Genomic DNA, 15,000 nt, shown 5'->3' on the forward strand with positions numbered 1-15,000 from the left:
CTACGTTTGACCAAAGCCCCCTCAGACTCAGCCAGCCTTATTTGGTCAATTAGGCCAAAGTCGAGTGCTTCTTCCTTTCTGTCATTTACTCAGACAGACCCAGACACACACCAAGCCATCTTGAGCAGCAACCTACCAACATCATCAAGACCTGCTAATGATGCGTCTCAGAGAGAAAAAACACAGAGAATCTGTCAGTTAGAAAACAAATAGACATTTTATTTCAATGTTCTTTTATTTTCTTTAAAAAAAACACTGACTTCAATACAAGTCAAATACCTTGAGTCTTCGGTTTGCATTAGACTCATCGTATAGACCATATCTCAGTACAAGCTCTATAGGAATAAGTCCTTTTTAAACCCCACTATGCAGATTTCATCCTCTCTCTCTTTCTCCCTATCTTCCCCCTAGTCTGTAGGCTGTGTCCCAATACTTTTGACCCAAGCCACATTGGTCCTGGTCAAAAGTAGTGCCCTATATAGAGAATAGGGTGCTATTTGCGACACAGACCTCCTGTGTGCTGGATGAAGATGAATAACATGTGACATTTTCTGAGGGATCAGAGAGAAAAATTACACGTAATGTTACCTAGGTGACAGCATGGTTGTCGGGGGTGGTAGCAAATGGATTTCGTGGACGACAGTGTGCGTGAGTGTACCAAGGTGCGTCGGGAATATTGCTGCCTGTCTTGGATTTTGAACTAGTACTGGGTCAGGTGACAGTTAGACAAACAATGCCATATTGCTTTAATTTCTGTCCTGCTTCTCTACAATGGATGGATTTTATTAGCCTGTGTTTCGGGAACGGTTGCTGTTAATGGATGAGAGACCAATGTTTCTTTGTTGACTCATGCCAGTCTTCTAGAGTCCAGAGCCCTGTTAGCCCAGTCTCCACTAACACCACTGATGAAGTCTATAAGACCCAGACCTTTCTGGTATCAATATTTGGTCTGCTGTGAGTAACACCTATCAGAGAGGAACATTGACCAGGCCGTGATTCACTGATCCTGATCTGGAAGAGAGTGTTGAGCTGTCTTCAGTCACTTCCTGTCACACCTCTCCCGACTCACATCAGGAAATAGACCGCAGCTCCCACAATGCAGTGCAAAGACATACATTACGCACGGTTGTCTCACACATCCCCTGTGACTGCCACTATGAGACTCACGTTATGCGAGGGCTTGTATTTAGTACACCTTTATTCAGTGAAAGGAAAATGTGAATATTTAAATGAAAAATTATCTTCTGTTTTTTATTTTAAAAAATTAATAGAACAATCAATTCACCAAACATCATTATTAGAAACAGGCCGTCATATTTCATATGGAGAGTTCAGGAGCTGAGGCATGGGGTTGTCAACTAGGTCAGCAGAGTGCACTATTGTTAATAGCGGTGCGTGTGTGTGTGTTCTGATCTCAGTGGCCTGTTAATTTACATAGGAGAACCACTGCAGCCTAATTTGATGCACAGATGGCCTGCCTATGCCTGCAGGTCACATCGGGTCTCTGTCGCACACACACACACACACACACACACACACACACACACACACACACACACACACACACACACACACACACACACACACACACACACACACACACACACACACACACACACACAGCTGATGTTATCCTCCTGAGTGTGATCATACAACGCAACGGTTGCATGTAGACATGATGCTGGCAAAGAGAAGCTGAAGCAAAGTGTCCCTCCTGTCCCCATCTCCTCCACTACAAGGTCATCCTGCCCAGATCAGGCAATGGCTCCTTTACACCACAGCAAAGCAATATCGGCTCTTCTTCTTCTACTTCTTACTGCAGGGTCCATAGGTATGTTAGTAAATAATCATCATTTATCATATTATATGTTATAAAATATTTAAAATAAACACAGAATTTCTATCCAATTAATGTCCTGTATACAATTTTACTGTGCTGATAATTTCGGATGATGTTTTGAACCCATTCTGGCTGTGTCTGTTAAACATGAGCTAAAATAAAGCCCTGCTAACGGTGGATCATACAGTAAATCAAAAGGCCTGTCTGTGCTCAGTTTGACATTACACATCTGTCTGCATTTATCATCTGGAGCGTTGACAAATGGCAGAAGGACGCACAGCCTGCTGGTGATCCATCATCTAAAATTAGTGGAGAGAGAGAGTCCTGGAGGACATGTAAACAGGGCTACCTGAGCAGCGCTCTAGGGGCTCACACTACCTCTACCCTCTCTCTATCTACCTCTCTCTACCAGTGGCTCTATCCCCCCTCACACTACCTCTACCTTCTCTCTCTATCTACCTCTCTCTACCAGTGGCTCTATCCCCCTCACACTACCTCTACCTTCTCTCTCTATCTACCTCTCTCTACCAGTGGCTCTATCCCCCTCACACTACCTCTACCTTCTCTCTCTATCTACTCTCTCTACCAGTGGCTATACCCCCCCTCTACCTCTACCCTCTCTCTATCTACCTCTCTCTACCAGTGGCTCTATCCCCCTCACACTACCTCTACCCTCTCTCTATCTACCTCTCTCTACCAGTGGCTCTATCCCCCTCACACTACCTCTACCCTCTCTCTATCTACCTCTCTCTACCAGTGGCTCTATCCCCCTCACACTACCTCTACCTTCTCTCTCTATCTACCTCTCTCTACCAGTGGCTCTATCCCCCCTCACACTACCTCTACCTTCTCTCTCTATCTACCTCTCTCTACCAGTGGCTATACCCCCCCTCTACCTCTACCCTCTCTCTATCTACCTCTCTCTACCAGTAGCTCTACCCCCTTCACACTATCTCTACCCTCTCTCTATCTACCTCTCTCTACCAGTGGCTCTATCCCCCCTCACACTACCGCTACCTTCTCTCTCTATCTACCTCTCTCTATCTACCTCTCTCTACCAGTGGCTCTATCCCCCCTCACACTACCTCTACCTTCTCTCTCTATCTACCTCTCTCTACCAGTGGCTCTATCCCCCTCACACTACCTCTATCCTCTCTCTATCTACCTCTCTCTACCAGTGGCTCTATCCCCCACACTACTCTCTCTATCTACCCTCTCTACCAGTGGCTCTATCCCCCTCACACTACCTCTCTCTCTATCTACCTCTCTCTACCAGTGGCTCTATCCCCCCTCACACTACCTCTACCTTCTCTCTCTATCTACCTCTCTCTACCAGTGGCTCTATCCCCCTCACACTACCTCTACCTTCTCTCTCTATCTACCTCTCTCTACCAGTGGCTCTATCCCCTTCACACTACCTCTACCTCTCTCTATCCACCTCTCTCTACCAGTAGCTCTATCCCCTTCACACTATCTCTACCCTCTCTCTATCTACCTCTCTCTACCAGTGGCTCTATCCCCCTCACACTACCTCTACCTTCTCTCTCTATCTACCTCTCTCTACCAGTGGCTCTATCCCCCCTCACACTACCTCTATCCTCTCTCTATCTACCTCTCTCTACCAGTGGCTCTATCCCCCCCACACTACCTCTACCTTCTCTCTCTATCTACCTCTCTACCAGTGGCTCTATCCCCCTCACACTACCTCTACCTTCTCTCTCTATCTACCTCTCTCTACCAGTGGCTCTATCCCCCTCACACTACCTCTACCTTTCTCTCTATCTACCTCTCTCTACCAGTGGCTATACCCCCCTCTACCTCTACCCTCTCTATCTACCTCTCTCTACCAGTGGCTCTATCCCCCTCACACTACCTCTACCTTCTCTCTCTATCTACCTCTCTCTACCAGTGGCTCTATCCCCCCTCACACTACCTCTACCTTCTCTCTCTATCTACCTCTCTCTACCAGTGGCTCTATCCCCCCTCACACTACCTCTACCCTCTCTCTATCTACTCTCTCTACCAGTGACTCTATCCCCCCCTCACACTACCTCTACCCTCTCTCTATCTACCTCTCTCTACCAGTGGCTCTATCCCCCCTCACACTACCTCTACCTTCTCTCTCTATCTACCTCTCTCTAACAGTGACTCTATCCCCCTCACACTACCTCTATCCTCTCTCTATCTACCTCTCTCTACCAGTGGCTCTATCCCCCTCACACTACCTCTACCTTCTCTCTCTACCTACCTCTCTCTACCAGTGGCTCTATCCCCCTCACACTACCTCTACCTTCTCTCTCTATCTACCTCTCTCTACCAGTGACTCTATCCCCCCTCACACTACCTCTATCCTCTCTCTATCTACCTCTCTCTACCAGTGGCTCTATCCCCCTCACACTACCTCTACCTTCTCTCTCTACCTACCTCTCTCTACCAGTGGCTCTATCCCCCCTCACACTACCTCTACCTTCTCTCTCTATCTACCTCTCTCTACCAGTGACTCTATCCCCCCTCACACTACCTCTACCCTCTCTCTATCTACCTCTCTCTACCGGTGGCTCTATCCCCCCCTAACACTACCTCTATCCTCTCTCTATCTACCTCTCTCTACCAGTGGCTCTATCCCCCCCTCACACTAACTCTACCCTCTCTCTACCAGTGGCTCTATCCCCCCTCACACTACCTCTACCTTCTCTCTCTGTCTACCTCTCTCTACCAGTGGCTCTATCCCCCCTCACACTAACTCTACCCTCTCTCTATCTACCTCTCTCTACCAGTGGCTCTATCCCCCCTCACACTAACTCTACACTACCTCAGTAAACATTACACTCACAGAAGTTCCATAATAATAAAGACTTTACAAATGTCATATTATGTACTGTATATATACAGTGTTGTAACGATATGCAAATGGTTCAAGTACAAAAGGGAAAATAAATAAACATAAATATGGGTTGTATTTACAATGGTGTTTGTTCTTCCCTGGTTTCCCTTTTCTTGTGGCAACAGATCACAAATATTGCTGCTGTGATATTTCACCCAGTAGATATGGGAGTTTTTTAAAATTGGGTTTGTTTTATAATTCTTTGTGGATCTGAGTGAAATATGTGTCTCTAATATGGTCATACATTGGGAAGGAGGTTAGGAAGTGCAGCTCAGTTTCCACCTCATTTTGTGGGCAGTGAGCACATAGCCTGTCTTCTCTTGAGAGCCAGGTCTGCCTTCGGCAGACTTTCTCAATAGCAAGGCTATGCTCACTGAGTCTGTACATAGTCAAAGATTTCCTTAATTTTGAGTCAGTGGTCAGGTATTTTGCCACTGTGTACTCTCTGTTTAGGGACACATAGTTTGCTCTGTTTTTTGTTAATTTCTAGACACATTGGAAATAATTATCTTTTTGTTTTCTCATGATTTGGTTGGGTCTAATTGTATTGCTGTCCTGGGGCTCTGTGTGGTCTCTGTGTGTTTGTGAACAGAGCCCCAGGACCAGCTTGCTTAGGGGGCTCTTCTCCAGGTTCATCTCTCTGTAGGTGATGGCTTTGTTATGGTAGATTTGGGAATCGCTTCCTTTTAGGTGGTTGTAGAATTTAACGGCTCTTTTCTGGATTTTGATAATTAGTGGGTATCGGCCTAATTGCCCTGCATGCATTATCTGGTGTTTTACATTGTACGCTGAGGATATTCTTAGAGAATTCTGCATGCAGAGTCTCAATTTGGTGTTTGTCCCATTTTGTGAATTCTTGGTTAGTGAGCGGACCCCAAACACCACAACCATAAGTGGCAATGGGTTCTATAACTGATTCAAGTATTTTTAGCCAGATCTTAATTGGTATGTCAAATTTTATGTTCCTTTTGTTTCTTACATCAGATCATTCACAGCTTTGTGGAAGTTACCTCTGGCGCTGATGTTTAGGCCGAGGAATGTATAGTTTTTTTGTGTGCTGTAGGGCAACGATGTCTAGATGGAATTTGTATTTGTGGTCCTGGCGACTGGACCTTTTTTGGAACACCATTATGTTTTGTCTTACTGAGATTTACTGTCAGGGCCCAGGTCTGACAAAATCTGTGCAAAAGATCTAGGTGCTGCTGTAGGCTCTCCTTGGTTGATGACAGAAGCACCAGATCATCAGCAAACAGTAGAGATTTGACTTCAGATTCTAGTAGGGTGAGGCCCGGTGCTGCAGACTGTTCTAGTGCCCGCGCCAGTTTGTTGATATATACACTACCGTTCAAAAGTTTGGGGTCACTTAGAAATGTCCTTATTTTTGAAAGAAAAGCACATTTTTTGTCCATTTTAAAATAACATCAAATTGATCAGAAATACAGTGTAGACATTGTTAATGTTGTAAATGACAATTATAGCTGGAAACAGCTGATTTTTAATGGAATATCTACATAGGCATACAGAGGCCCATTATCAGCAACCATCACTCTTGTGTTCCAATGGCACGTTGTGTTAGCTAATCCAAGTGTATCATTTTAAAAGACTAATTGATCACTAGAAACCCTTTTGCAATTATGCTAGCACAGCTGAAAACTGTTGTACTGATTAAAGAAGCAATAAAAGTGGCCTTCTTCAGACTAGTTGAGTATCTGGAGCATCAGCATTTGTGGGTTCGATTACAGGCTCAAAATGGCTAGAAACAAATAACTTTCTTCTGAAACTCGTCAGTCTATTCTTATTCTGAGAAATGAAGGCTATTCCATGCGAAGATCTCGTACAACGCTGTGTACTACTCCCACCACAGAACAGCGCTCTAACCAGAATAGAAAGAGGAGTGGGAGGCCCTGGTGCACAACTGAGCAAGAGGACAAGTACATTAGAGTGTCTAGTTTGAGAAACAGAATCCTCACAAGTCCTCAACTGGCAGCTTCATTAAATAGTATGAGCAAACACCAGTCTCAACGTCAACAGTGAAGAGGCGACTCCTGGATGCTGGCCTTCTCGGCAGAGTTGCCAAGAAAAAGCCATCTCTCAGACTGGCCAATAAAAAGAAAAGATTAAGATGGGCAAAAGAACACAAACACTGGACAGAGGAACTCTGCCTAGAAGACCAGCATCCCGGAGTCGCCTCTTCACTGTTGACGAGGGTGAGGCTAAAGCTGCATCCCTGTCTCACCCCATGGCCCTGTGGGAAGAAATGTGTGTGTTTTTTGCCAATTTTAATCGCACAATTGTGTTCGTGTACATGGATTTTATAATGTTGTATGTTTTTCCCCCAACACCACTTTCCATCCATTCGAATAGCAGACCCTCATGCCAACACCACTTTCCATCCATTCGAATAGCAGACCCTCATGCCAAATTGAGTCGAATTATTTTTTGAAGTCAACAAAGCATTAGAAAACTTTGCCTTTGTTTTGGTTTATTTGTTTGTCAATTAGGGTGTGAATACGTGGTCTGTCGTACGATAATTTGGTAAAAAGCCAGTTTGACATTTGTTCAGTACATTGTTTTCACTGAGGAAATGTACGAGTCTTTTTTGAGTTGGAGGGTTTTTATTTTGTCCTGTAGTTCATTCAAGGTAATTGGAGAATCCAGTAGGTTCCTGTAATCTTTAATAGTTGATTCTAAGATTTGTATTTGATCATGTATATGTTTTTGCTCTTTGTTCGTTGTTATAGAGCCAAACAGATTGGAGAAGTGGTTTACCCAGACATCTCCATTTTGGATAGATCATTATTTGTGCTGTTGTTTGTTCAGTGTTTTCCAATTTTCCCAGAAGTGGTTAGATTCTATGGATTCTTCAATTACATTGAACTGATTTCTGACGTGCTGTTCCTTCTTTTTCCGTAGTGTATTTCTGTATTGTTTTAGTAATTCACCATAGTGAAGGCGTAGGCTCAAGTTTTCTGGGTCTATGTTTTTGTTTGGACAGATTTCTTTCTTAGGTTTTTGCATTCTTCATCAAACCATTTGTAATTGTTGTTCATTTTCTTCAGTTTTCTATTTGAAATGTTTAGATTTTATAGGGAAGCTGAGAGGTCAAATATATTGTTAACATTTTCTACTGCCAAATTTACACCTTCACTATTACAGTGGAATGTTTTGTCCAGGAAGTTGTCTAAACGGGATTGCATTTGTTGTTGCCTAATTGGTTTTTGGTAGGTTTCCATCTATATAATTTCTTAATAATACTCAGTTCCTTTGGCTTTGATGCCTCATGATTGAGTATTGCTCTGTTCAAGTAGACTGGTTTTGCTGTGATCTGATAGGGGCGTCAGTGGGCTGACTGTGAACGCTCTGAGAGACTCTGGGTTAAGGGTTAGTGATAAAGTAGTCTACCGTACTACTGCCAAGAGATGAGCTATAGGTGTACCTACCATAGGCGTCCCCTCAAAGCCTACCATTGACTATGTACATACCCAGCGTGCGACAGAGCTGCAGGAGTTGTGACCCGTTTTTGTTGGTTAAGTTGTCATAGTTGTGCCTAGGGGGGCATATGAGGGAGGGAATGCTGTCAACTCCAGGCAGGTGTTTGTCCTCCTGTGTGCTGAGGGTGTCAGGTTCTTGTCCAGTTCTGGCATTTAGGTCGCCACAGACTAGTACATGTCTCTGGGCCTGGAAATGATTGATTTCCCCCTCCAGGATGAAGAAGCTGTCTTCATTAAACATGGGGATTCTAGTGGGGGGGTATAGGTAGCACACAGGAGGACATTTTTCTCTGTTAAGATCATTTCCTTTTGAATGTCTAGCCAAATGTAAAATGTTCCTGTTTTGACTCATTTAATAGAGTGAGTTAAGTCTGCTCTATACCAAATGAGCATACCCCCTGAGTCCCTTCCCTGTTTCACACCTGGTAGTTTGGTGGATGAGACTACCAGCTCTCTGCAACCTAGAAGGTAACCAGTGGGTCTGTCTCCTCTCTCTACCTACCTCTCTCTACCAGTGGCTCTATCCCCTTCACACTACCTCTACCTTCTCTCTCTATCTACCTCTCTCTACCAGTGGCTCTATCCCCCTCACACTACCTCTATCCTCTCTCTATCTACCTCTCTCTACCAGTGGCTCTATCCCCCTCACACTTCATCTACCCTCTCTCTATCTACCTCTCTCTACCAGTGGCTCTATCCCCCTCACACTACCTCTATCCTCTCTCTATCTACCTCTCTCTACCAGTGGCTCTATCCCCCTCACACTACCTCTACCTTCTCTCTCTACCTACCTCTCTCTACCAGTGGCTCTATCCCCCTCACACTACCTCTACCTTCTCTCTCTACCTACCTCTCTCTACCAGTGGCTCTATCCCCCTCACACTACCTCTACCTTCTCTCTCTATCTACCTCTCTCTACCAGTGGCTCTATCCCCCTCACACTTCATCTACCCTCTCTCTATCTACCTCTCTCTAGCAGTGGCTCTATCCCCCTCACACTACCTCTACCTTCTCTCTCTACCTACCTCTCTCTAGCAGTGGCTCTATCCCCTTCACACTACATCTACCCTCTCTCTATCTACCTCTCTCTACCAGTGGCTCTATCCCCTTCACACTACATCTACCCTCTCTCTATCTACCTCTCTCTAGCAGTGGCTCTATCCCCCTCACACTACCTCTACCTTCTCTCTCTACCTACCTCTCTCTACCAGTGGCTCTATCCCCCTCACACTACCTCTATCCTCTCTCTATCTACCTCTCTCTACCAGTGGCTCTATCCCCCTCACACTACCTCTACCTCTCTCTATCTACCTCTCTCTACCAGTGGCTCTATCCCCCTCACACTACCTCTACCTTCTCTCTCTACCTACCTCTCTCTACCAGTGGCTCTATCCCCCTCACACTACCTCTACCCTCTCTCTATCTACCTCTCTCTACCAGTGGCTCTATCCCCCTCACACTACCTCTATCCCTCTCTATCTACCTCTCTCTACCAGTGGCTCTATCCCCCTCACACTACCTCTATCCTCTCTCTATCTACCTCTCTCTACCAGTGGCTCTATCCCCCTTCACACTTCATCTATCCTCTCTCTATCTACCTGTCTCTACCAGTGGCTCTATCCCCCTCACACTACCTCTACCTTCTCTCTCTATCTACCTCTCTCTACCAGTGGCTCTATCCCCCTTCACACTTCATCTACCCTCTCTCTATCTACCTGTCTCTACCAGTGGCTCTATCCCCCTCACACTACCTCTACCCTCTCTCTATCTACCTCTCTCTACCAGTGGCTCTATCCCCCTCACACTACCTCTACCTCTCTCTACCTACCTCTCTCTACCAGTGGCTCTATCCCCCTTCACACTACATCTACCCTCTCTCTATCTACCTCTCTCTACCAGTGGCTCTATCCCCTTCACACTACATCTACCCTCTCTCTACCTACCTCTCTCTACCAGTGGCTCTATCCCCTTCACACTACCTCTACCTTCTCTCTATCTACCTCTCTCTACCAGTGGCTCTATCCCCCTCACTCTACCTCTACCCTCTCTCTACCTATCTCTCTCTACCAGTGGCTCTATCCCCCCTCACACTACATCTACCCTCTCTCTACCTACCTCTCTCTACCAGTGGCTCTATCCCCCTCACACTACCTCTACCCTCTCTCTACCTACCTCTCTCTACCAGTGGCTCTATCCCCCTCACACTACCTCTACCTCTGTTATATCTCTCTCTACCAGTGGCTCTATCCCCTTCACACTACATCTACCCTCTCTCTACCTACCTCTCTCTACCAGTGGCTCTATCCCCTTCACACTACCTCTACCTTCTCTCTATCTACCTCTCTCTACCAGTGGCTCTATCCCCCTCACACTACCTCTACCCTCTCTCTACCCACCTCTCTCTACCAGTGGCTCTATCCCCTTCACACTACCTCTACCTTCTCTCTATCTACCTCTCTCTACCAGTGGCTCTATCCCCCTCACTCTACCTCTACCCTCTCTCTACCTACCTCTCTACCAGTGGCTCTATCCCCCTCACACTACATCTACCCCTCTCTACTACCCTCTCTACCAGTGGCTCTATCCCCCACACTACCTCTACCCTCTCTCTACCTACCTCTCTCTACCAGTGGCTCTATCTCCCTCACACTACCTCTACATCTGTTATATCTCTCTCTACCAGTGGCTCTATCCCCTTCACACTACATCTACCCTCTCTCTACCTACCTCTCTCTACCAGTGGCTCTATCCCCTTCACACTACATCTACCCTCTCTCTACCTACCTCTCTCTACCAGTGGCTCTATCCCCCTCACACTACCTCTACCTCTGTTATATCTCTCTCTACCAGTGGCTCTATCCCCCTCACACTACCTCTACCTCTGTTATATCTCTCTCTACCAGTGGCTCTATCCCCTTCACACTACATCTACCCTCTCTCTACCTACCTCTCTCTACCAGTGGCTCTATCCCCTTCACACTACCTCTACCTACCTCTCTCTACCAGTGGCTCTATCCCCCTCACACTACCTCTACCTCTATTATATCTCTCTCTTTCTCTCAGTCATTTTCACTGACTCTAACCCCTGTCTTTACCTCTGTCCTCACCGCTAGCTTCTCTCCTGCTTACCAATTTACCTCTCTCCTTGACTCCTCCCCTCTCTCTCTCTCTCTCTCTCTCTCTCTCTCTCTCTCTATATATATATATATATATATGTATATCTCTCTTGCTGTCTCTCTCTCTCTCTCTCTCTCTCTGTCTCTCTCTCTCTCTGTCTCTCTCTCTCTCTCTCTCTCTGTCTCTCTCTCTCTCTCTGTCTCTCTCTCTCTCTCTCTCTCTCTCTATATATATATATATATATATGTATATCTCTCTCTCTCTCTCTCTCTCTCTCTCTGTCTCTCTCTGTCTCTCTGTCTCCCTTTTACCCTGCACCACTGATGTATGTGTGTGAAGATAACATCTTACCTATGACGGTCGTGGCGATAGCATCACAGCTTACATACACCCCAACGTATCTACAAACATGCTGCCTGCCGGCTTGAACCTGAACCTGAGCACCACAGTACGACACAGCAAACCATAGTACAGTAGAGAGACGGTCTGCTCAGCTCAGCTCAGAGCCCTCAGGGGGGTAGGTAAACAGTCAAATAGAATAGCAACAGTAGTGTGTGTGTCTAACTGGTAGAAGTATAGGACGTCCCCAGGGCTCTGTCGCCTACGCTGAAGGTGGCAACACCAAGCGAGAGCCTGGGACTACAAAGAGGCGATTGTAGTCGCGTGTTGGAAGGTGAGAATGAGATTTCAAAATGGATGCAATGAGAGAGGAAGGGGGTAAAGAGGGAGAGGAGGAAGAGAGAGAGAGTAGAGGGCCTAAGAGCATGTTCTGTGGTCTGTTGTTTATATAGGTGACAGAATCAGCCAGCAGATCTGCAGAGCTTCATGCTTTCATGGTCGTGGCAAATAGCCCTCTCTCTCTCTCTCTCTCTCTCTCTGTCTCTCTCTCTGTCTCTCCCTGTCTATCTCTCTCTCTCTCTCTCTCTCTCTCTCTCTCTCTCCCTGTCTCTCTCTGTCTCTCTCTCTCTATATATATATATATATGTATATCTCTCTTGCTGTCTCTCTCTGCATGTCTCTCTCTCTCTCTCTCTCTCTGTATGTCTCTCGCTCTCACTCTCTGTATGTCTCTCTCTGTATGTCTCTCTCTCTCTTTCTCTCTCTCTGTCTCCCTCTCTATCTGTATGTCTCTCTCTATATATATATATTTACAGTATATATGTCTCTCTCTCTCTCTTGCTCTCTCTCTCTCTGCATGTCTCTCTCTCTTTCTCTCGCTCTCTCTGTATGTCTCTCGCTCTCTCTCTCTGTATGTCTCTCGCTCTCTCTCTCTGTATGTCTCTCGCTCTCTCTCTCTGTATGTCTCTTTCTCTCTTGCTCTCTCTCTCTCTCTCTGTATGTCTCTCACTCTCTCTCTCTCTGTATGTCTCTTTCTCTCTTTGCTCTCTCTCTCTATTTGTATCTCTCTCTCTCTCTCTCTCTCTCTCTCTCTCTCTCTATTTGTATCTCTCTCTCTCTCTCTCTCTCTATTTGTATCTCTCTCTCTCTCTCTCTCTCTCTCTCTCTCTCTATTTGTATCTCTCTCTCACTCTCTGTATGTCTCTCTCTCTCTCTTGCTCTCTCTCTCTCTGCATGTCTCTCTCTTTCGTTCTCTCTCTCGCTCTCTGTATGTCTCTCTCTCTCTATTTCTCTCTCTCTCACTTCCATCATCTCCAGTTCTCTGTTGAATATTAATAGCACCTACTTTTCTGCTCGGTCTCTGTCCCACACATGCAGATTTATCAAAATTACTGCTGCTCGCCACTCTGTGTGTGTGTGTGTGAGAGCGCGTACGTGCGTATGTAAGATGACACATTCAGGGAGGGCTCTGCCAGGTGTGTGTTGGTTGTAGCAATCAGGGAGAACAGAAAAGCACTGACTCCACAGCAATGCAGACAGTTCTATACCCCAGAGCTCTGTTCTACACTTCCACAGAACAAATCTCACTATTTATAATATTTTCTCTCTTGCTCCCACAGCGGCGGAATCTGATCATGTGGACGGCGGACTGTCCATGTCTGACTCCCTCACCCTCCCTCACCCTCACCCCCTGTTGTCCCACCCGGCCCTGCTGGACCCCAGCCTATCAAACAGCCTGGCCATGGGTCTGGTTGACCACGACCTGCTCACCTGTGGCCAGTGTCAGATGAACTTTCCCCTGGGAGACATCCTGCTCTTCATCGAGCACAAGAAGAAGCAGTGCCAGGCCCTACTGCAAGGCCACGACTGCTATGACAAGATGGCCGCTGACCGCAGCAGCCCCTCCCCGCCCCACCAGCAGCAGCAGAACCAGGGTCGCCACGGCCACTGCCAGCTGAGGAAAGTGGTGGAACCGGTGGAAATTGGAATCCAGGTGACACCAGAGGACGAGAGGCTGATGGTGACGCCGACCAAAGGAATTTGCCCCAAGCAGGAGAGCGTCCTGGCTGGTAGGTTACACATACACAGTACGCACGCACGCACGCACACGCACGCACACACACACACACACACACACACACACACACACACACACACACACACACACACACACACACACACACACACACACAAACCTGCACTGTCTCTCTAAAAACACAGACCTGCACTGTCTCTCTCACTTGCACTTAATCATCATACACACAGACCTGCGCTGTCTGTCTGTCAGTCACACAGCTCTCCAGAACTGATGACCATTCTCTCTCCTCTCATTTACCTCTGTAGCAGCCAGACAAGGCCTTCCTGTTGAGATTGTGCTAGTGCTCACACCCAAATTAGAGAGCGAGAGTAGTGAGAGAAGGAGAGAGAAAGAGAAGGAGAGAGAGGGAGAGCTGTTTTTTCCTTCAGTGGATTTCATTAGGGCGGGTGCCATGAGGAGAGGAGAGAGGAGAAACAGCACATTACCCACTCAAGGCCCTAAAACCCCCTCAAGGACTCGGCTAGTTGAAACAAATTGTACACCCCTACTCTCATGGACAAATCCAGCCTAAGCCATCTGCTTAAAAGGTGAAAAGCTCATTAAGATTCAAATAGGCACAAAGAAAGAGGAAAAACGGAGCAGGATTAAAATAGGTAGTTTCCTATTCAGTGAGGTAAGAGGCATTTTACTTTAGAGCAGCTGGAGCCATGGGGAGAGAGAGCTCCTTTCCTCCAGACTTATCTTTCACAACAGTCCTCCACAAAGAAACCCAGAGGGAACACAGGGGAAATGGGTCTCATCATTTTTAAAAATTCTGGGATGGACAAAGTTACCGCGGGGAAACCAACGCAGGGGAGCGGTTTATAACACCGACTCGGTCTTAATCAGAACAGCTTTTCTTTAGATGGTCTTGTTCTCTTCTCTCTTTCTTCTTTCTGTCATCCGTCTCCATTTCCTTCTTTCTGCAATCGTTATTTGTGAAGGTAACCCGCGGGGGCAAAGATGATTTATTCCTTGCCACCACTGCTACGATATCTCTCATATTTAGATGTCCCTTAATAATCAGGAAGTGTCTCCACACTGATTCCTGATTCAGACTGGTAGTCATTACAGACAGAGAACAGATGTGGAGGTTTATCTGAATATGTTCATATTGCCCTGGAATGCGGTATTTTATATAAAACAGAGGATTGATGGCTACTGTGTAGTATTTTAGAACTGAACAGTACTATTCTGCACCGAGTCATGCTCTCACAAGTCTGCAAATCCATGGAATAGGACTCCGGTTCTA

At 46.3% G+C, this 15,000-nt stretch overlaps 1 protein-coding gene across 1 annotated transcript in view; it reads left to right on the plus strand.

Moving 5' to 3' along the window:
- LOC115138828 (B-cell lymphoma/leukemia 11B-like) overlaps positions 1-15,000 on the plus strand; it is a 107,971-nt gene that overhangs the window by 21,765 nt on the left and 71,206 nt on the right. The window contains 1 exon segment of the mRNA XM_065025799.1: positions 13,291-13,740. Coding sequence (XP_064881871.1) covers positions 13,291-13,740 — 450 coding nt within the window.

Source organism: Oncorhynchus nerka, linkage group LG12 (assembly GCF_034236695.1).
Source record: "Oncorhynchus nerka isolate Pitt River linkage group LG12, Oner_Uvic_2.0, whole genome shotgun sequence".
NCBI classification, from domain to species: Eukaryota; Metazoa; Chordata; class Actinopteri; order Salmoniformes; family Salmonidae; genus Oncorhynchus; species Oncorhynchus nerka.